This window comes from Hippocampus zosterae, chromosome 17, assembly GCF_025434085.1.
Source record: "Hippocampus zosterae strain Florida chromosome 17, ASM2543408v3, whole genome shotgun sequence".
Taxonomy (NCBI): Eukaryota; Metazoa; Chordata; class Actinopteri; order Syngnathiformes; family Syngnathidae; genus Hippocampus; species Hippocampus zosterae.
The window spans coordinates 8,566,176-8,586,681 of NC_067467.1; the positions used below are offsets into that span (position 1 = coordinate 8,566,176).

General features: G+C 47.1%; 4 protein-coding genes and 1 long non-coding RNA gene across 9 annotated transcripts in view; 3 read left to right on the top strand and 2 right to left on the bottom strand.

Moving 5' to 3' along the window:
• Positions 1-4,086, top strand: part of gh1 (growth hormone 1) — a 49,175-nt gene extending 45,089 nt beyond the window's left edge. The window contains exons 1-6 of one of the 4 annotated variants that reach the window (XM_052049031.1): positions 868-1,023; positions 2,300-2,436; positions 2,526-2,642; positions 3,484-3,627; positions 3,693-3,851; positions 3,930-4,086. In XM_052049031.1, coding sequence (XP_051904991.1) covers positions 1,014-1,023; positions 2,300-2,436; positions 2,526-2,642; positions 3,484-3,627; positions 3,693-3,851; positions 3,930-3,992 — 630 coding nt within the window. In that variant the 5' untranslated portion in view covers positions 868-1,013 and the 3' untranslated portion in view covers positions 3,993-4,086. Of the gene's footprint in view, positions 1-867; positions 1,024-2,299; positions 2,437-2,525; positions 2,643-3,483; positions 3,628-3,692; positions 3,852-3,929 lie in introns of those variants that run through there. The other 3 variants (XM_052049032.1, XM_052049029.1, XM_052049030.1) reach the window with 3 other exon arrangements.
• Positions 4,087-4,739: 653 nt separating this feature from the next.
• On the top strand, positions 4,740-12,128 carry cdc27 (cell division cycle 27). The gene is made up of 20 exons (XM_052048989.1): positions 4,740-4,903; positions 5,963-6,038; positions 6,137-6,284; positions 6,374-6,499; positions 6,570-6,667; positions 6,775-6,920; positions 7,282-7,502; positions 7,574-7,673; positions 7,746-7,855; positions 7,932-8,031; positions 8,433-8,613; positions 8,678-8,850; positions 9,346-9,498; positions 9,584-9,664; positions 10,155-10,282; positions 10,369-10,486; positions 10,988-11,116; positions 11,428-11,502; positions 11,633-11,762; positions 11,847-12,128. The coding sequence occupies exons 1-20, from the start codon at positions 4,877-4,879 to the stop codon at positions 11,936-11,938; spliced, it is 2,412 nt and encodes an 803-aa protein (XP_051904949.1). The 5' UTR covers positions 4,740-4,876; the 3' UTR covers positions 11,939-12,128.
• Positions 12,129-13,375: 1,247 nt separating this feature from the next.
• si:ch73-366l1.5 (FILIA-N KH-like domain-containing protein) lies at positions 13,376-17,669 on the bottom strand. Of its 2 annotated transcripts, none has more exons than XM_052049001.1 (4): positions 17,448-17,669; positions 15,033-16,221; positions 14,558-14,669; positions 13,376-13,652 (listed from the first exon to the last, which is right to left on the bottom strand). In XM_052049001.1, the coding sequence occupies exons 1-4, from the start codon at positions 17,667-17,669 to the stop codon at positions 13,538-13,540; spliced, it is 1,638 nt and encodes a 545-aa protein (XP_051904961.1). In that variant the 3' UTR covers positions 13,376-13,537. The 2 variants fall into 2 exon arrangements, with proteins under 2 accessions (XP_051904961.1, XP_051904962.1); XM_052049002.1 differs by having other exon boundaries at positions 13,563-13,992.
• LOC127589766 (uncharacterized) lies at positions 13,587-18,061 on the top strand. The gene is made up of 2 exons (XR_007959501.1): positions 13,587-13,752; positions 16,877-18,061. It is a non-coding gene; the product is annotated as an uncharacterized LOC127589766 (long non-coding RNA).
• Positions 18,062-18,139: 78 nt separating this feature from the next.
• Positions 18,140-20,474, bottom strand: jmjd6 (jumonji domain containing 6, arginine demethylase and lysine hydroxylase). Its single transcript, XM_052049014.1, has 6 exons — positions 20,101-20,474; positions 19,441-19,829; positions 19,080-19,366; positions 18,802-18,937; positions 18,512-18,647; positions 18,140-18,428 (listed from the first exon to the last, which is right to left on the bottom strand). The coding sequence occupies exons 1-6, from the start codon at positions 20,227-20,229 to the stop codon at positions 18,297-18,299; spliced, it is 1,209 nt and encodes a 402-aa protein (XP_051904974.1). The 5' UTR covers positions 20,230-20,474; the 3' UTR covers positions 18,140-18,296.
• Positions 20,475-20,506: the final 32 nt, after the last annotated feature.

A 20,506-nucleotide genomic window follows, 5' to 3' on the forward strand; every position in this document is an offset into this window, starting at 1 on the left:
TTCTATCCGGAAAATGCAGACAGGTTTCACTGTAAAAGGCACACATGCATGTTCACTTTGTGGTGGTGGGGGTTCTTCACTTTGGAGTTGTTTTGTGTTAAAGTCGGGTGGAGTTCATTTTATTTTGTTCCTGCTTTACTGAAAAATCAAAATGGCAAAATGTGGGACGGTCATTTTGTACCTATGGGATGGGGAGAAATGTGATAGGGAGGGCCTCCAACATACATTTTGGGCTTAGGGCCCCAATTTTGTCAGGGCGGCTCTGGGATGGTGAATGGATGATGACGTTGGATGGGTGATGGATAGTGTCAGGCTTGCAACAGCCAGTTGCAGTCTTGTCTACTGAGTCAGTAGCTTTGATTGTTTTTTTTAAATAAGAGAGATCATCACGTAGGCCCTTCTTGGTTTTTCTAAGACACAAGCAGCTAAAGTTAATATAAACACATACACATGTCATCGTCTGCGAGGTATCTCTGCTTTCCATGACTGCCGCTAATGATGATGGATGGATGGATGGATGGATGGATGGATGGATGGATGGTGTTGGGTGATTGGTGTTGGTGATGGATCGTGTCTCTACCTGCTCAAGGCTAATATGGCCAATGGAAGCGAGCTTGAAAGCTGCCACGTTGCACTTATAAGACAAACACGTCAAAGTGTAGCCGAGCACGTTGCTGACGTGCTGTTGATTGTTTTTCGCTAGTGCCACTGGTTAACATTCATACGTGTTGATGTGTCAATGTCCCAAAACACTGAATTATTCACATTGATGTGTGATGTAACTCTAAAAGACTATTTTATCTCTTAAAATGACTTTATGTTCTCCTTCCAAAATAGTCAAGAGTGAACTTTTTAGAATTTAACGTTATCGCATAAAAATAGTCGCAGTCCTAATTATGAAGGCATCATTAACGCAACCACTTGATGTTTCTTGCTCATACATGTAATCATAATCATGCTGATATAAAGGGGACAAGCCACAACATCGCCAAAAGGCAAACTGAGGAGCAACCATGGACAAAGGTATGATGACCTCTAATGTTCAACGTATTACTCTGATTGCAATATTGACTAATCATTTTTACTTTTCAGGTTTACATTTAAAACCTTTTGAAATGTGATTGTGTGGAACAGTAGACTGGTTTCTTTGTACACATTAAAATATGTCACAAAATCTTAACAGTTTATGTACAGTATTGACATTTCCTAAGACATGTGCACGTACCTTGCTTGAGTTCAACTTTCCAGACGTGCACTACTTGGCACCTGGGCCCCCTGAAGTCAGAAGAATATAAAACTGATGCATTGTTAGTATTATTATAATCTGACAAAAGGAGAATCCCCCATTATAGAAAGTCAGTGAGCGGACTTTTTGTTTCAGCACTGGAATTTCAGGGTTCAGCCCAGCACTTTTTATTTCACAACGTTTTTATGAAGCTTTACAATTTGACCCTTATTAGTGGAGCATTGTAAAATAGCTTACAATTCCCTCCAATGATATTCATATTGAATTTGATGAAAAAGTACATTTACACTTGAATGTGCTTGCAAGACCACGATCAGGGTTTATTGGACAGGTACGAGGACGCAAATCGCTAAATTGGGAAAAAGCGCAAAAAGGGACCAACCAATAGGCATCAGGGTATAAGACATTTTACAGATGACACCAAGAGGAAGTCAGCTCGGACAGCACTTACTGTTCTGATCTTATTTTGAAACCCATTCAAACCACTTCCGGCGCACGACTCAGCGGACTGATACTAACTTTTACTACATCAACAGTAAAACTTAACGGCTCTTAAACGTATTATTTTGCGCAGACAATATTTGATATAGTCACAGTGTTTCTATTCGTCAATGAAATTATTGCTACTTTTGGTAATGAAGTAAATTATTGTGACTTGGTGACACTTTCACCAGCAAATGTATGCAGTCAATGCCATTTATGTATTTTTTTTAAAGTGCTAGCCAAATGTAACTATCAATAGACGCACCCTATTTCTTGATTTTTTTAAAACGGATCCTCGGACTGGAGTTAGAAGCCCACACAACGTATTGCAGTGGCCCAGCGGGGATTCACCAAAATCTCCCAATGACTCACTCTGGGTCTGCCATTGAGATAAACTGAATAGAACGATATCTAAGAACGTTAACACAGTTGTGATAGCCACGGGTGAGATGTATTATCTACTCTCATTCTTGACATGAGGCCCTGCCAAGTAGAAAACACACACACACACACACACGCACAAAGTATATCAAGTCAATGTCAAATGAAGTGACTTGACGTCTTGCGCAGTTGTTCTCTTCCTGTCGCTCGTGACGCTGGCCGGCGTCTCCTCTCAGCCAATCGCAGACAACCAGCGAGTCTTCTCCATCGCAGTGAGTCGAGTGCAACACCTCCACCTGCTAGCCCAGAGACTCTTTACAGACTTTGTGAGTATGGCCAGTAAATTCTAGCCGCTGCACAGTCTCTTTTTTTTCTGTCGTTGTTTTAATAATGGTGATTTGTCGGTTTGTCTTAGGAGGGCTCCCTCCAAATGGAAGATCAGCGTCAGCTAAACAAAATCTTCCTGCAGGATTTCTGCAACTCGGATTACATCATCAGCCCCCTTGATAAGCACGAAACGCAACGAAGCTCGGTCATCTCGCCAAATCTTGAACACTTTGCACAAACCTCTTTCATTTAACTCTACTCATTCAACTCAATTGACTGGGGTGACCATACATCCAAATTTGTCTCGACACGTCTTGTTTTTAAATGCCCCAAATCGTGCTAGAAAGCGATGGTGGATGTTTGACACCATTTACGGCACCAGTCAAAAATTTGGAAACCGGATTCATGATATAAAAATGTCATGAATTATAGATTCATAATCAATCCATTGACATTGTAAAGAAACATTGATGGAATTAATTGAATGTTTTGTACTTGAGTTTCATCAAAGTAGGCATCTTTTGGCCCAGATAACGTCTTTGCGCTTCTTGTAATAATAATAATACATTTTATTTATAAGCGCCTTGTAATTTCTCAGATTTATGATGGGGTGGATGCTTTGTGACCTGGAATCATTGATTAATTCATAATGAAGAGTTAATCGCTAACATTTCTTCATCTCATTTGAATATGAAGGCGTTTCCAGACTTTTGACTGGTACCGTTTCTCAAAAGGTGAGCAGAGAACCTGTCGAAGAGGGACATGCCTCTTCAAATTTTACAATCACTATACTTCTTAAACGGAGGGATGTACTTCATGGCAGCCGTTTTCAGAGCTCCCTTCACCCTCCTATATGAAAAAGCAAAATAGACATAACAATATACACCCTGGAGTGAATCTCTGGATTCTTCAAATACATCAAAATAGGTCTCTGGGAACAAACGAGTGAATTATTTTTATGAACAAAGCCTAACTGAAAAGATGAAGTGAACTGTTAAAATGATCAAGCTGAACAAATTATGATGACATATTTTAACGGGATTTAGGTTCTGAAGCTGTTGTCCATCTCCTATCGATTGGTGGAGTCGTGGGAATTTCCCAGCCATTCCCTCTCTGGCGGCTCTTCTCCAAGAAATCAGGTTTCTTCAAAACTGTCTGAGCTGAAGATGGGAATCCTCCTGCTGATCAGGGTGAGATCACACACACACATATGTAAATATGATCTAAGTGTGGAAACTCTTGAATGAGGAATCAGCTACTCGCTCAGGCCAATCAAGATGGAGCTGAGATGTTCTCCGACAGCTCCCCCCTCCAATTGGCACCGTACGGCAACTATTACCAAAGCGTGGCGGATGACGATTCCTTGAGACGAATGTATGAACTGCTGGCGTGCTTCAAGAAGGACATGCACAAGGTATGCGCTGTTCCACTGATGTGTGCGTTTGTGTGCGTCTTTGTAATGATGACGTTGAATGTATAAATGTCTCCGCAGGTGGAGACTTACCTGACGGTTGCCAAATGTCGACTCTCACCAGAGGCCAACTGTACTCTGTAGAACCGCCCTCGTTCAGCTCGCCTCTTGTTGGCTCATATAGTCATATTTGATGCAGAAGTCTAATTCTATCATGAAATAAAAATGTTTGCGCTCATGCAGTCAGTTGTGAATTTCGGAACACCTGAAAAGGAGAATATATGATAACGGTGAAGCACAGTGTGAAGACCACATCACATAACTGTCACAAAGCACGAGAGTTCCAGCGGCACTTTTATGCCAGAATTGTTTTACAGCACAACCGGGAGTTTGATGCGCATTGTGCAGTGTTCCCTCACTATATCGCAATTCGTCTTTCTATATCTTAGTTTGTGCTGTTTGGATGTGGTGAAGTACAGGCAAACAATAGTCTCAGACACAGACCGACCTAAATATGAACAAATTAACATGACAATGAGACACACCTTGACAATACACAAGTGGCTGGATGACACTGATTAGGAAACACAAGGGCTGATGAGAACAGGTGGAGACGAAAACCACACGAGCCAACATGAACACGGACAAAAAAAAACATCCTGACAACTTTTGAACTTTCACCCGACAAATATTTCGGACAAACAAACGCATTTTTGTGTTTTAAAAAGTTGCTTTTCATATACTGCATGTATATCATGTATGGTTCCCCACGGGATAATTTAAGTTGCCCATCCCTGATCTAGTCTAAATTGTGTTGATATTCCATGTTTTCGCTCCCTGGTCCAGACAGTCACCTGTCGTTCCTCTGCGGCCCATAGAGGGCGCCAATGACTTCCTTTTGCTTTCCCTCTCACTTCCGGTCTGCTCGGCATTCTTCGGCTGAGTTCGGCCGCTAACGGTCGGAATGTTCAAATCCCGCCGCAGCCTGAGGTGAAGAAGAAAGAAACGGCTAGAAAGACTGCGTCGGAATGACGGTGCTGCAGGAGCCCGTCCAGGTAAGAACAAATACCACTTTTGGTTTCCCTGTTCTGACTGGACAAGGGACGCCCGCTCTAGGCCTGCCGCTGGTCTTCCGCGTCCCGGCGGCCTCAGCAGTCGCTTCAGTCCGCCCGAGGGTACGCGTTCTCGGGCCGCACGGCCACAGGCCTCCCGTCGCCACGACTGCGAGTGGCCGCTTGCTTAGTTTTCAAGTGGTCTTTTGCGTTTTTTTCCATCTGGAGCAACTGTCACGAAGGTCAATTGCCAATGTTAGCCGTGCGAGATTTCCAAATGTTTCACGGCTGATTGAACCGCGTTGAGCCAGTGGAAAGGGAGAAATGAAGGAGAAGTCAGTCGACTTTGCGTTCGCGTTGCAAGTGAACAGTTGACCCCCCAGAACGAGGACAGCAAAAATTAAAGATTGGTTCGTGGATTTTCTGCTCTCAAATGTTTGATTTGACACCGAGGAGAGGTGCTAACGCGGTTGCTCTGCTAACTGTTGTCGCAGCTAACGCGTCGAATAGCATTTGAGAACCGTCTCATACTCAGATCATTTGCAAGTGTTGATGACAGTTGTTGAGTTTGTCGCATGATGGGCGATTTGGTAGAACAAGCGAAAGAATTTTTGTGTGGCCTCAATACCGGCGAGCATCACGGTCCTCGTTAGCATTGGAGCCAGCAGCTACTTATCTCCCGTGTCCAAAAAAAGAGGGAGCGCTTCATGACTATTTTCAAGAGTTTCACGTTTACTTCATCTATTGTCACCATCACCACGGTAGTTCACCAAGTGCGTGAGACCACTCGGGAAACAATCATGATGACATGGATGGTGAACATTAGCCCATTTTCACGCTCTTGAGCCTCGACGTGATTCGAGAATTTGCTTCCTCTCGTAGACATTGTTTGACGAAGACTTGTTGGTTGAGATAAGTGGCAACTTATCATCTTTGCAATGTTGTGTAGACAACCGTGGTGTTATCATCACACGTGATGACATCACTCTGTCACGTGCTTGTTTGATTCTGGTCGAATGGATATAAACTAGTGGAAAGTGAACGTATGTGCTGTGCGTCCAGGCTGCAGTGTGGCAAGCACTCAACCACTATGCCTACCTGGATGCCGTTTTCCTTGCGGAGAGACTCTACGCTGAAGGTAACATGTGTTACCTTACCATGTGGCATGTGTTTGTGACAAATGCAGTTGTGTGTGAGTGTGAGAGACACTGAGCCCATGTCATGTGTATGCGTCAGTGAGGTCGGAGGAGGCGCTGTACCTTTTGGCGACATGTTACTATCGGTCTGGGAAGCCTTACAAGGCTTACCGGCTGCTGAAGGCTCACAGTTCGTCCACGCCGCAGGTGCGCTTCCTGTTGGCCAAGTGCTGCGTGGAGCTCAGCAAGTAAGTCGCCCAAAACGAGTAAACCAAAGGGGGGTCGAGTCAAAGCGCCAGAGGGCGTCTGGTGTGACGGCAACTTTATTGTGCGTCAGGTTGGCGGAAGGTGAGCAGGTACTGATCGGCGGTGTGCTCAATAAACAGAAGAGTCAAGATGATCTGGTGACGGAGTTCGGAGACTCGGCGTCCTTCACGCTGTCGCTGCTGGGACACATTTACTGGTGAGGTGACGTGTGATCTAGCGCCGGCGTGGCCACCTGTCTCACCTTGTCTGTCTGTGATCCCGAGCAGCAAGACGGATCGCGCCGCTAAAGGTGCTGAATGCTTCCAGAGAAGTTTGTCACTCAACCCGTTCCTGTGGTCTCCTTTCCAGAACCTTTGTCTCCTAGGTAACACCTTCCCACCCCGCACAACGGCAGGGGTCTCCTTGCACGGTTGTCATTCCACTCCTGTCTCATTGTGCCTGTCCCCCCGCTACGGGTTTGGACTGTTTCAGGAGACAAAGCGGATGCCGATCAAGTCTTCAGATTGTCCTCTTTGCAGCATTGCTCAGTAGCCCCGCCGCCCCCTTCTGTAAGCCCAGCACAGAACCTCTCGCATCGCCTGGAGACCGCCTTCATGGAGACGCCGCAGCACACACTGGTACGTCTGCATTTTCCTTCACGTCGTGACATAAGATCCTGTACGATGTCCGAACATTGGTATCAGTCACTGTCACGAGTACTGCTATCTTGAAATAAGACTAGTATTGGCCCGATACCTTGTATCAATACTCGCCCATCCATATTAACATTGAGTACCAGCCAATTGTAGACCAAGTCTGAAAAGACGTTTAAAAACGTCTTTGGGAGCGAATGAGTTAAGTAGTGTTTTGTTTTATTTTTTTAAGATCTAACTGAAACATTTTATGTTTAATTTCAAAATTAATAACAAACTATAATCCAAATGCCCTTTGTTTGTTTCATACGCAAGCTGCTCTTTCGTCTGCTTTTTTTTTTCTTAGGAGTTAAATCGTTTGAATTTAGAATCTTCGAATGGAAAGCAGACCTCTGATTTGTCACTTTCCTACATCGACTCGTCCCTCATCTCGCCGGAGACCGCCTCCCTGTTGGGAAATCCCGTCTCCCTCGCGTCGGCCGGCTCCTTGTTGGCCAAACAGAACAAGCCCAAGAGTGGGCGGAGTTTACTGGGAGGACCCAATTCGCTCAGCCCGCTCACGCCGAGGTGAGTGCCAGTGTGCGGGCGTGCGTGTTCTTTCGCCGTCCCCTCATGCGCTGTGCGTTTCTTTTGGCTAGCTTTGGCATCTTGCCGCTGGAGCCCAGCCCCGGCGACCCGGCATATCTGCAGAACTATTCGTCCAGCATGGAAACCCAAACCACAGCTTCCAGCAAGAAGGTAGCAACCTGAACTGGATGCCGCCGCTTCCGAAATATGATAAATTGATCTCCCTTCCTTGTGGTCTGTCAGACGGTATCCAGGATCAGTCAATCCAAGTCGGTGTTTAGTCAGAGCGGGAATAGTCGCGATGTCCTCCCCATTCCCTTTAACCCTTCGCAGACATCGGCCCCTCACACCAGGTAGCCGCCATTCTGTCGCCCCTTTGACGTCTGCTGCCTGGTGTAACGCTTTTTTTTTTTCTCTCTCTCGTCACAGTGGTTCCCCTCAGGTGCTCAGTCCCAGCATGTCGGCTCCTCCCAACGTTCAGCCCCGAAGAAGCTCCCGACTCTTCACTAGCGCCAGCTCCACTGCCAAGGTAGCGCACGCTTTGGGACACCTTGAGCCTTGCCGCTGGGTCACGCCCTCGCCGTTGTGTGTCGTGAGCGCGAGGGGTTCCTCAATGTATCCCACGTTGCATCTTGAAAAGTACTGAGCGGCAATGCGTGTCTATCCCATGATGCATTGCGCCAAAACAGAAAGGGGGTTTGCCGTTTTCGGGACCTTTTTTAGGGGGGCGGGGCGAATTTCTGAGCTGCGGTGTTCATATTGAAGTAGAGCAACAGATGACAACTCTAAGGGACAAATGCAACGTTTTTTTTTTGTTTATCCATTTTGCAAAATACACGCAGCTTAAAACAATGTTATGTTCATTTATTGTTGAATATGTACGTATTCGAGGGTCAGCCGCTGACGTCAACTATGACTTTGCTCCTGCAGGAGAACAGCAAGAAGTTAAAGATGAAGTTCCCCACCAAGATACCCAACAGAAAAACCAAATGTAAATCCACCAAGACGTCAAACAGCAGCAACCTGAACGAGAGCCTGGACATCCTCCGCCTCGATCCGGGTCTGACTCTGTCCGACGCCAAGGTGCCGCAGCACCAGAGAGCCGCCGCAGGTAACGTCCGCTGGGAAATTTGCCGCCGCCATCGGCGAGTCCCTTAACCTGCCACGTGTTCCAGACGGCGTGTTGGCGTTGCTTCGGGAGCTCGGTCGCGGCTACCAGGCGCTGTGCTCGTACAACTGTCGGGAAGCCATCGCCATCCTCACCTCGCTCCCGCCGCAGCACTACAACACGGGCTGGGTCCTGACGCACATCGGCCGAGCCTACTTCGAGCTGGCCGAGTACACGCAGGTAAGAAGCGCCCGAAGCGGGTAGCACGACTAGCTTAGTCAGTATTTGAAACGGAGATGAGTCGCACAGGGCGGGGAAAGTTAGTCTTTGGCTGCGCCCGTTTATACCTTGTAAAAGCAGCCAGTTAATGACGCGTCCATCCGCTCCAGTGGTGAAAGGCAACATGGGAATTAAACTTCCCGCTAGCGAGTCATACAGTTGCCATCACAGTTCGAAGGCAGAATTTGACAGTCACGACACGATGCTTGCCGTGGTAAACAGACGTCTGTTTGCGCTCTTGCCCTTGCGTGCTCCGAGGTGCAAAATGGAATTTTTGACTCACAAACGGCGATGCCGTTCCGCTTATTTCCAGCGCCTTGGGAAGCGCTTTGATCGTCACATCCTGTGGCGATTAAATATTCATTTCTATTCTTTCGACGGGAGGTGATTCAAGTTAACGCGGTGGAACAAAAGGACAAATCTGTGTTTTGTTTTTCTCAATTGATGTCTGGATAGGCGGAGCGTCTGTTCAGCGAGGTGCGCAGGATGGAATCGTACCGGGTGGAGGGCATGGAGATCTACTCCACCACCTTGTGGCACCTGCAGAAAGACGTCGCCCTGTCCGCTTTGTCCAAAGACCTGACGGACATGGACAAGAACTGCCCCGAGGTCACGCTCGTCTCATCATCCCCTTCAAAGGGGGTTTTCGGGGCCGCCGCTCGTGTCCTGATGCGCTCTCTTGTGTCCTTTGCAGGCCTGGTGTGTCGCAGGAAACTGTTTCAGCCTGCAGAGGGAGCATGACATTGCCATTAAATTCTTTCAGAGAGCCATCCAGGTGAGCCCCCGTCGCCGCGGTTACGTTTGCTTGATGGGGTTGTTGGCCAACGGCACCTGGAAACAAAAATGGAGTTCTCGGCCAACCAGACTCCAGCTCCTGATGTCACTCACTAGGCCATGTATAACTCACTCTTTGGCAGCCATTCGCACTCGTCGCAACCCTCGAGTGCCAGCGACGATTGCACGTTTTGACCGATTTTTCAAGACTCGCAGAATATTTTGTTCTGTGATTATTTTTACATTGAATTAAATGAAGGAATAGACTATTTTTTTTCACCACGCACCAAAAATGATTCTTTTTCTGTTCTGTTGAATCAGCAGTAGAACATGGGTATGTTTTGGGAAATTAAGTCGCTTTACTCAAAATCCGGAGGAAAAAATGTGCTTTTGTTTAAACAACCTTATCAATCAAAACGGTGACTTTGACAGGCATTTTTTATTTATTTTTTTGGGCTTTAGTAACACCTTTTGCCGCACGTCCCATTCAGGTGGACCCCAGCTTCGCGTACGCCTACACGCTGCTGGGTCACGAGTTCGTCATGACTGAGGAGCTGGAGCGAGCGCTCGCTTGCTTCCGCAACGCCATTCGAGTCAGCAACCGACACTACAACGCGTGGTACGTCAAAGCACGCCGCCGCGTACGTTTGCGCTGCGCCGCCGCGGCCAAAAGCCAACCCAGCAAAACACCTCGTGCCGCCGCAGGTACGGTCTGGGGATGATCTACTTCAAGCAGGAGAAGTTCAACTTGGCGGAAATCCACTTCAGGAAAGCTCTCAGCATCAACCCTCAGAGCTCCGTGCTGCTCTGCCACGTCGGAGTGGTACGTTGGCTGCCTCCTTGCCTTTTTTTGTTTGTTTGTTTGTTTTTTTATCTCCTCTCGTCGGTGCAGCTCTTAAGTCCTTCTGAAATGTCCAAAGAGGCCCCAATAATGCGTCTGTCTTCAACAACTATATCACTGGTGTCAAACTCAAGGCCCGGGGGCCAGATCTGGCCCGCCACAGCGTTTTATGTGGCCCGCGAAAGCAAATCAATGATGGCAACTTTCATGATGCTTGCTAAAATCTCGACTAAAATTTCAAATTCTCATTTGTAATAAATAAGTGTGACACTGTAAGCATTTTCTTGTTACCAAACCCCTCAATACAGTAACTTAAACAATCGACGAATAAACCATTATTCTTGACTTCTTTATATGGTTTCGCTCACAATGGCCCTCCAAGGGAACTAAAATCTGGCCCGTGACAAAAATAAGTTTGACACCCCTGAACTATATCAAGGAGGAGACGCCGCTGTGTCCCAAATCATGTGGAAACTATTGCAGGTGCAGCACGCGTTGAAGAAATCGGATGCGGCTTTGGAGACGTTGAACAAAGCGATTGGGATCGACCCGAAGAATCCTCTCTGCAAGTTTCACCGAGCATCCATCCTCTTTGCCAACGACAAGTACAAGGTGACGCAGTTCGCAAAATACGAGCTCGCAGCGACGGCGTGATGTTCAAGTGTTAGCCCATCATAATTGGTGCCATAGATAGCATTTCAAGTAGCAAAAGATTTTTTGGGGGAGTGAAAGTGAAAATAACGGGGTCCAAATTTTGGGCAGGGGCTGGTCATTTGTTGTTGGTTGTGTGGGGTTCATTAAACTGTAGATGAAGAGACGGGCTTGAATGTACAGGCTCGTCCAACGGTGCCATTGCGGAGTTTTAGCCAGATGAACCGAAATCATTTTGACCCACAATCTAAGAGCATCACCTGTACATGCAGGCAGCGCTTCAAGAGCTGGAGGAGTTGAAGCAGATCGTCCCCAAAGAGTCGCTGGTTTATTTTCTCATCGGCAAGGTATGGTTAAAACACGTTTTGTTCTTGTGCACGTTGTAATCCAATCGGAGAAGCTTTTCGTGTTTTCGTTCACGGTAGGCCACGTGAGACGTGCGGTCATTGTGGTCACGCGTGTGCATTTGCGTGTCAGGTGTACAAGAAACTGGGTCAGACTCACTTGGCGCTCATGAACTTCAGCTGGGCGATGGATCTGGACCCCAAAGGAGCAAACAACCAGATCAAAGAAGCCATCGATAAAAGATACTTGCCCGAAGACGAAGGTACGCCCGCACGAGCCCCATCATCATCGTCATCCTCAACATCAAGATGGTGATTGTGATGACATCATCATGGTTGTGTTGCAGCCGCGGTGGAGGTGGACGACAGTCAGGATAGCAGCGTCATGACGGACGCGGATGACTCGCTGCTTCACACGGCCGAAAGTGACGTTCTTTAACCCTGCCGCGTTCTCACGTGAATCCCCTGTTGTGTTGCGATTGGTTGAAACAGACTGTGCTGCTGTTGTGCTCCGCCCCCTCCTGTTGTCGTTCAGCACAATCTCTGATACCAGAGGTGGTATTTTTTTTTTAATGTTCTTTTTATCATAGTTATGGAGTCGAGTCAATAAATATACCATCCAAACGTAACAGCGCACCACTTCCTTTTTGAAAGTTTCTTCGGCTTTCGTTGCGTTTGGAAGCATCACTTAGTTCCTTTGTGCGAAAGAATAATTTTGATATGATGTCCTTCCCTTGGTTGGGATTAGGGAATGCATGAACAATTGATTCTAAGCGCTTCACACTGACGATCATTCACCTACTGCTGACGCAGCATCCGGAGCAACTGGCCGTTGAGTATCTTGCTCAAGGACACTTCGTCATGTTTGCAAGGGGTCGGGGGATCCATGTTGTGATGATATTTCGCCACCACATCTCGTGCAGAAAATCTCAAAACACAGAAATAGGAAAGAAGTTTTCCCTATCTTTGTAATGTGTCATGGTATATACTATACAAAAGTCCCTTGTTGAGAAACGGGGGTTACATTTCAGAACTCTTCCCATAATCGACAAGCCAGCAAAAATAGTGGTCTTTATATTAAATTGTTCTAAATTTGAACAGGGGTGCCCAAACTTTTTGGATCGAAGATCTACTTTTTGATCAACTAACCTCACGGGATCTACCCTTACCGGCGCGCGCACGCACGCACACACACACACACACACACACACACACAAATTTAAGATTTACCTGCTTTATTTTTAAAATATTTTTTCTGTGAAAATGAGACTGATTAGTGTGCAGTGTATATTAACACAAAAATATATTACATGTATAAAGAGAAAAATTTTTTGGTTGTTTGTTTTTTTTCTTCTCGACACTCCTCGGATCTACTTGGGACCTGTCTTGGATCTACCTAATGGGCACCCCTGGTTCAAATCTATTCCGAGGCAAAACACTGATGTGTAGTTCAGCTTTTGTCCACAATGGGTCGCCATCCTCACATTCAACACTTGTATCTGCAACTGAACGGCTTTAAAAGGCTTCGTCGGTGTTGAGTTGGCTGACGGGAAACGGTGAGTTGAGACCATGCAGCTCACATGGGAACCGGCTTAGGGGTTTATTTAGTCACCATTTGTTCAATAAAGCAATTGATCGCAAATTGGTGGCCATGTTTCTCCTTGCCCAGCTGTAGGGGGAAATCACAACTGGTTCTAGCTAGCTGCGCAAACTTGTTTTCAGTTAGTGACCGATGTTAGCGTTAATGTGCAATTGTGTATGCCGGTTCTGGTGGCAGACACAATTTTTACCCACACACTTTGAATACCGTGACTTTGAAAGGACTCGGATGACTTCTAAATCACCTTTTGCATGGCGTAAAAGAACGACACAAGCGTTTGTTTTCCAATGACTTTAGTACAAATCAAACAACTTCTCCTTTCTATGCTATTACTTAGCAAACAAAAGCGCCGGCCCAAAAGTTGCTGGGCAGCGGGCAAAGCGAGAGGATGGACGACGTCACGTGACTTCCGACAGTGACAATTACGGCGTGGGTTGGTCACAGCGAGTAGAGCTTGAACTGCTCTTCCATGTCACCCTCCGTCACATCACCCAGAGCCTCCGCATTCTCCCTCAGGAGCAAGAAGATGGCTGCCAACTGCTCCTGTTGTACCCTGGTGGAACAGCATGATGGACGAATGGCGGACGGACGATGGACGAATGACGGACGGATGATGGACGAATGGCAGACAGATGGACACGTTTGGTTAACCAGTGAGTAATTGCGGTGCATGTCAAATCACGTCCAAAACATCTCTTTGAAGGGTATGCTAAAATGGGTCATCCCAAACTATTTTATTGAAGCTTCATATGAAAACTTGGATCTTCTACTTGTTTCCATGAAGCAACACGCCCCCCGCCCCTACCGCCATTGAGTCCATATTCAGCATTTCAAAAATAATCACAGTTTTGTCGACTCATCTTCCATTTGGTTTTCTCGTAGTCACAGATTAGCTGAAAGAAAAAAAAGCCACAGAAATGGAGCTTGAAATTTGTATTCTGTCTTGCTGTCATGGCTGACTTGGCCAAATTGTGCAGGCAGCATCGGTTGGGTTCTCAGTGACACAACGTTGGTGGGAAAAATAATAGTCTGTGCCATGTGATCGTTTTTTGCCTGTTATGCAAGATGGGATTGACCTCAATTTACCCTGAAGTGATTCTAGTGAGGGCAAGCGCTACATCAAATGTGGTTTTTTTTGTTTTTTTTATTAAATCTGACAAAAATTCATCTGTCGTATTGGCTGACTAACTTGAGCACATTCAAGAAAAATTAACCTTGAAACTGACCTGATGAAAGTCTGCGGGGTTTTTTTTTTTTTTTGGAGGGAAGAAAATATTCTGGCCTAATGCACCTCAACTGATATAAAAAATCCTAAAAAAAAAAAAGTTGTTGATGACCGATGGGCTCAAGTCAAATGATGTTCAATATTCACTTGACGTTGCTTGTACAGCAAACAAACGCAACATCATGGCAGACACATTTGGGATTGCTTGGATCGTATCGTTCCTACTTGCTGACCTTTGCTCCTCCTCCAGTTCTTCCTTGGTCATCAACGTTTCAAATTTGTTGGCTTTCTTTCCGGGCGTGAATGTCACTTTATCCTCCTCCACCGCTGCCGCCGCCACCTCACCTGCAACACAAGCGGAATGTTTTCTCGGTAAGCCGCCCGTCTCCAGTCGTGACAGCGCCACGCGTGCAGATGAATCCCTTAATTGAATTACAGCCGATTAAGTCTTTTTGCCTGACGGAATGAGCGCAATGGTTTTCTGGGAACTACAGAAGAGATACACGTTGTCATAAGCTGCATTCATTTGTTCTTCACAAATACGCCAACTTCCTGCAGATTCCCAATTGTTTGATTCCTGCCTAGAGTAAGTCACAACAACGGTCCATGTGCGGAGTTTTTTTTTTTTTTTTCCAACATCACAATCACACAAATCCTCTGGAAAAATGTTGCTCAGAATGATATGATCCTGAGTGTAAGCATTCTTACCATTAAAGTCCACGTCCACTGCTTGCTCCGCAACAGGTTCGGAAGTCAGTGGGTTTTCCTTGTCAGATCTTGGGAGCGGTGCTAACCCAGATTGATCGAGGTGAACCGAAACCTGGTCAGCCACAACCTGCAAGACCTCATTCTGTGCCGATTCTGACTGGATAACCGATTGCACTTCTGAGACTGGTTTTGAGGACGGTTCTTCTTCTGGAACGACCTGTGCTACTGATACTGCATCAGAAACTAGCACTGCTACTTCTGGGTCTGCTTGGGAGCATTGTTTCGCTTCTAAAATTTGTTCCAGAACAGGTTTTACTGTGGATTCCGAGACGTGTTCCTGAACACTACATGTGACTGTAGCAGATTCTAGCTGAGTAACAGTTCCAGGAACTGGTTCTGGTGCCAAAAGTGTTTCACGTGCAGGTTCTGGCTGAGTAACAGTTTCTGGAACTGGTTCTGATGCTAAAAGTGATTCACAAACAGGTTTTGGCTGAGAGACCGTTTCTGGTATTGAAAGTACGGGTTCTGGCTGGGTCACAGTTTCTGGAACTGGTTCTGGTGCTAAAAGTGTTTCACATAAAGATTCTGGAATTGGTTTGGGGGCTAAAAGTGATTCACAAACAGGTTTTAGCTCAGGGATAGATTCTGGTATTGAAAGTGGTTCAAGTACAGGTTCTGGTGGTGTCACAGTTACTGGAACTGGTTCTGGTGCTAAAAGTATTTCAAGTTCAGGTTCTGGCTGCGTAACGGTTTCTGGAACAGGTTCTTGGGCTAAAAGTGATTCACAAACGGGCTTTGGCCAAGAGACAGCTTCTGGTGTTGTAAGTGATTCAAGTACAGGTTCTAGCTGAGGGTTAGTTTCTTGCACAGGAACTGGTTCGGGTCTGGCAACGGCTGGCTGAGGGACAGTTTGTGAAACTAAATGTGAGGCTAAAACTGGCTCGCTTTCAGAAACTGCTTCTTTAACAGTGCGGAATTTGTTAACAGGGTCTGGAAAAAGCTCGGAAACTTTAAGTCTTGTTGGTTCTAAAAGTGGGTCTGGCATTGAGATTGCTTCTGGAACAGACACTGATTCAGAAACAGGTTCAGTAAGGTGGTCATCTGTTTCAAAGACTGTTCCTGCACAAGACTGGGACTCTTGGACAGGTTGTGGCTCTTCTGCTGAAACCGCTTTTGGTTCTGGGACAGTCTACAAAGATTAAAGATAAACGGTGATTATTAGTCATTGATTTTGAGCCAAAAAGACATTTGTCACATGAGTCCAGAGTTCATTGAAAACACACCACACGTATTGAGCGAGCAGTTTGTTGTGATAAAAAGCTAGTGCTGTTCGAACCCGCTGCGTCATTTAAGTGTCCTCTATCTCTTCGATTGCGCAACAAGTATTAACAGTGTTGAAACTCTGGCACTTGTCCGCGTACCCTTAATTCTTTGCTGAAAAGAAGATCAAGTGTTGCACTTAGCTAGGAGGAAAATATTTTAGCTGGTGATGTTTCATTTGAAATGTCACACTAAAGAGTAAAACTGTGAAATTCAAAGCCAGGTATGGGGCAAAATTTCTGACAAGCGGTTACACCTATAGCCATTATAAACGTGTGTTCTTCCGCCATTGTCACCGGCCCCTTAAGACAACCACAACCGTCATGCAAACAAGTTGACGCTCCAGATCTCCACGCACACACCGTCTTGAAATTGGGAACCCCCTTATATGTATACAGTACATGCTTAAGGACACAGTATGTAGGGGTGTGTCTAAGCAAGAGTGCAACATCCAGTTGCACTAAGTATGATCTTATTTTGTCATCTTTTCTGAATTTATGTGACGCCAAACCTGTCATCTGCAGCTCACGTCGCACTTGACAAGCTGCCACCGCCAGATGCGCGCGCGCGCCCTGACTCACGTCTTCCACACACGGTGACCCTTTCGGAACTCCATCCCCCTCCACGACGGCACAGTGAAGCCCACCTACGTGAATTCTTTGACGATGAAGCGACGACAAAGACGCAACTTGCAAGGTAAGCCCATGTTACCAAACACCTTCAGCGCGATCGGGTCAACCAAGAAGACCCCCGTTCATACATCCCCGACCTGCCCCACTAAGTGTACCGCTTCGGGAGGAATTTTCATTCCAAACTTGGAACTTGTTTCACAGTTCCAATAAAAGCACATTAAGTGACGTCACAAGCAAACGCTAGATCGAGTGGTTGCAACGCTCCGTGATAGGTTTATTTGAATAAGTCTCATCTTGTCAAGGCGATTAACATCGAGCGCATCAAAACAGGACAAGAAACGATTAGGAGACGGCAGATTCGTATTCGTCCGTTGCGCTTTTACGCGTCTGACTTGCGGTGATTTATTGCACGTTACAAAGACAAATCAGTGTGATCAAGTTTAATGGGGGATGGATTGCCAACCTGAAGCTGAGCCGCTAAGCATCCGGACGTAGGCCCGTCGTCTGAGGCGGCTTTGCGCCGGCGGCGAAGAAGCACAGCGGCGGCCACCAGCAAGGCGAGCGCAGTGAACACGACGACGCTCGGTTCCACTTCCAGCTCCATGACAGACGTGAAGTTAACAGACCAGCGCGGCAGTGCGCGCACACTCGCGCCGGCGACAAGCGCGCTCTTTTGTAATCCCATGTCAAGCGTCTGTCCGAAAACACCTCCTGGCACGCGCACGTCCGGTCATGTTTCAAAATAAAGCCGCTTCCGAAATTTGATTCTCCGAGTTTGGCAACGCTCGAATGATGCGCGGACGCACATCTTTCCCCTGAAGAGTCCGTTGAAAGCCGGAAATTGTTGAATATGACAACTACTTTGTTTTGAATTATGAAGAGAAGTAGTTAATTTGATAATCCAAATGTGAGAGTGGTACATGTAGGTGGCTAGCGTTTGACAAGTTTAATAAATTCACTCCCACCCCAAAATAAAGAAAAAGGAAAGAAACAAAGAACTGACCGATAACCAGGGACTGCCAATCACGTACAAGTATAAGGGGGCTCAACGTAGTATAATCCAGGTGAGTGTGCCCCCCCCCCCAAAAAAAATCTAGCTCGAGTTTGTACACCGCCGAACGAACCGCAGCCCGGTGGTGACATCACTCAATGCCATTTAAATCTTACTAAACATTTTATTGATTAACACAAATGATGTCTGACAAGGCACATGTGCTTCCTGAACCAAGTTAAAACATCTCCACCGCAGGAACGTCTTTACCATGACAGAATTAAAAAAAAAAAAAAAAAAGTGGCATTGCGTGCAGTGTCATTAGCGGGACGAGCTCCTCGCTTTACTCAAGCAGTCATCGTGAGCGCGGACATCTCCGTTGGCCGCCATGCCGCACGTGCGTCTCTTCTTCCTGTGGTGGGATGCGGCCTCCCCTTCCAAACATGACTCTGCCTTCGGGGACAAAAAAAAAATTGTCGAAAGGCGTCAGCTTTAAAAGAAGGAAACAATCGGGAGAGCAACCTGGCACAATATACCTCTGAGTCTGAGTCAGATGAGCTGGATGAGGATGAGGACGAGTCGCTGGAGCTGTCAGACGCGATGCCCGTCGACTCCTGCAGGTCAACTTGGTCAGCCAGCGCCGCCAGATCGGGTCGCTCCTGCTTCAGGATCCTGACCGGTACACACGTAAGAAAAAACACTCAACATGTGCCTCGTTAACAGGATCAGCCAGATTTGGGCTCACAACAAGAAGCTTAAAACACAAGTGACAGCTCGCAGCTGGAAAAACTTAAGGGATGGGGCGCAAAAATGGCACGCTTCTTACCGGTACCACTTCCTGGATAGTTTGGGCCGCCCTCGTACGGTTTTGTGCCACACGATGGGGAAATTTGTGATGCTCGCAAAGTTCTGCGTAACAGCGATGGTCGTGTCCAGATTGAGCACCACGTGCCACCAGCCGCCTGTTAGTGACAACCGCAACATCAATGCGCACGTTGGTTGCCTCAGCCTCGCCAAGTTCAATTTATGGTCGGCATTCGGGTCAAACGGTGTTCAAAAGAGTTGTTCAAAAGAATTTCTAAGTCAAATCATCTTCCAACTGACCTGGCACAAAGACGGTTTCTCCAGGTCTCTGCAGGATCTCGAGCGGTCGGAACTCGGGAGGCCAGCCGGGCTGCTGCGTGCGGGGGTAGACCACGTTGAACCAGGTGATGGCCTCGTCCTGCTGGTTGCCTCCATCTTCGCGGTTCACCTTGATGAGATCTCGAGGTGTGTTGGTGGGGAACAGGCACCACCTCTTATGTCCATGGACCAGGGCGTTCCAGGCACTGGTGCCCAACGGGTCGATGTGGATGCCAGTGCCAGAACGAGCAGGGCCCATCACAAACCACCTGAGGACAAAAACATACAAATCGGTGTCACGTCGGATCACCATGGTAAGAAGGTCCTTGCAAGGGCCACTCACCTGTAGGGCGGACGTCGCTTCTCTCCGGCGAATTGGAAGAGGTCATCGGTGAAGAAGACGGGCACCTGGTAGTCTTGGAGCAGTTTTCGTCGTTTGGCGTGCTCGCCGTAGCTACTGTCGAAGATGTAAAGCGGGCTGTCGTCACGTGTGCTCTCCAGGTAGTCCACATAGTACTTCATCTTCATCTTGACCGAGTAGCCGTCGTTGTCCTCGCCGCATTTGAACTTTTGGTTGCGATACTTGCGCTTGAGCCGCTCCACGGTCCATTTTTGCTCCGCTGCCCAAGACTCCTGACAGCGGAGCAGAACCACGGGCTTGTAGGGCCTCTCGAAGCGCTCGATGAACTTCTCGGGGCTCAGACGCAGCGCGTCTACTCGTTCCACATTGTCCTGTGGCGACAAACGTGGACAAAAGCACACTTTGAACCTTTGCACATTTGGACTAGCCTACAGTGCTCCTGACGTTGACGTTTTCATCGTCTGCCGTCTTGGCTGCTATTCGGCAAAGGATATCATTGTAACAACTAGTAAAGTTACGATCGGGCAAATGTTGGCTGGGTTGTGTGATCACGTCGAGAAGATTCTGGAAAGACCGTCGTCGTGACGAGTTAGCCGCGGCTAGCTGCCTTTAGCTTAGCCTGGCGTGCTATTTGCCGGTTACCTTGACGGAGCTGTGCGACACGTTGAAATTGTCATGATAAGCGTGCTTGATCCAGTCTAAAGAATCCTTCAACTCAGGCCTGGCGCTCCGTTTGGCCTCTTTAATCCTCTTCTTGCTCTTGTGGTTCATTCCTTCCTTCCTTCCTTCCTCCGAGTCGGCCAGCGACGCTACTTAATCAAGCTAACGAGGAGCTAGCGCTTTGTGCGCTCGTTCGCTTCTGTGTTCTGATCAGGACCGAAAATTAGCCAACGAGCTAATCCCTTGATAAGACGTGGCAACATGTCCAACGTAGCTCCATGTCAGCTCTTATGACACTGAAGATCATCACATATAATTCGCCCGAATGGCGAGGGGGGCAATAGCTAGTGGAGTTAGCGACAATGGGACACAATGCTATCGCAACTGG

Bases quoted from the DNA above. Each gene is read 5' to 3' on its own strand.
- cdc27 (XM_052048989.1), top strand. From the start codon at position 4,877: ATGACGGTGCTGCAGGAGCCCGTCCAG. The intron at 7,503-7,573 runs GTGAGTGCCAGT...TCTTTTGGCTAG, and splicing joins CTCAGCCCGCTCACGCCGAG to CTTTGGCATCTTGCCGCTGG. The intron at 10,487-10,987 runs GTACGTTGGCTG...AAACTATTGCAG, and splicing joins TGCTCTGCCACGTCGGAGTG to GTGCAGCACGCGTTGAAGAA.
- si:ch73-366l1.5 (XM_052049001.1), bottom strand. From the start codon at position 17,669: ATGGGATTACAAAAGAGCGCGCTTGTCGCCGGCGCGAGTGTGCGCGCA. The intron at 16,222-17,447 runs GTTGGCAATCCA...TAATCTTTGTAG, and splicing joins GCTTAGCGGCTCAGCTTCAG to ACTGTCCCAGAACCAAAAGC. The intron at 13,653-14,557 runs GTCAGCAAGTAG...CTGTTCCACCAG, and splicing joins GAACTGGAGGAGGAGCAAAG to GGTACAACAGGAGCAGTTGG.
- jmjd6 (XM_052049014.1), bottom strand. From the start codon at position 20,229: ATGAACCACAAGAGCAAGAAGAGGATTAAAGAGGCCAAACGGAGCGCC. The intron at 19,367-19,440 runs GTGAGTGGCCCT...TTTTGTCCTCAG, and splicing joins AAGCGACGTCCGCCCTACAG to GTGGTTTGTGATGGGCCCTG. The intron at 18,648-18,801 runs GTAAGAAGCGTG...TGTACCGGTCAG, and splicing joins CTATCCAGGAAGTGGTACCG to GATCCTGAAGCAGGAGCGAC.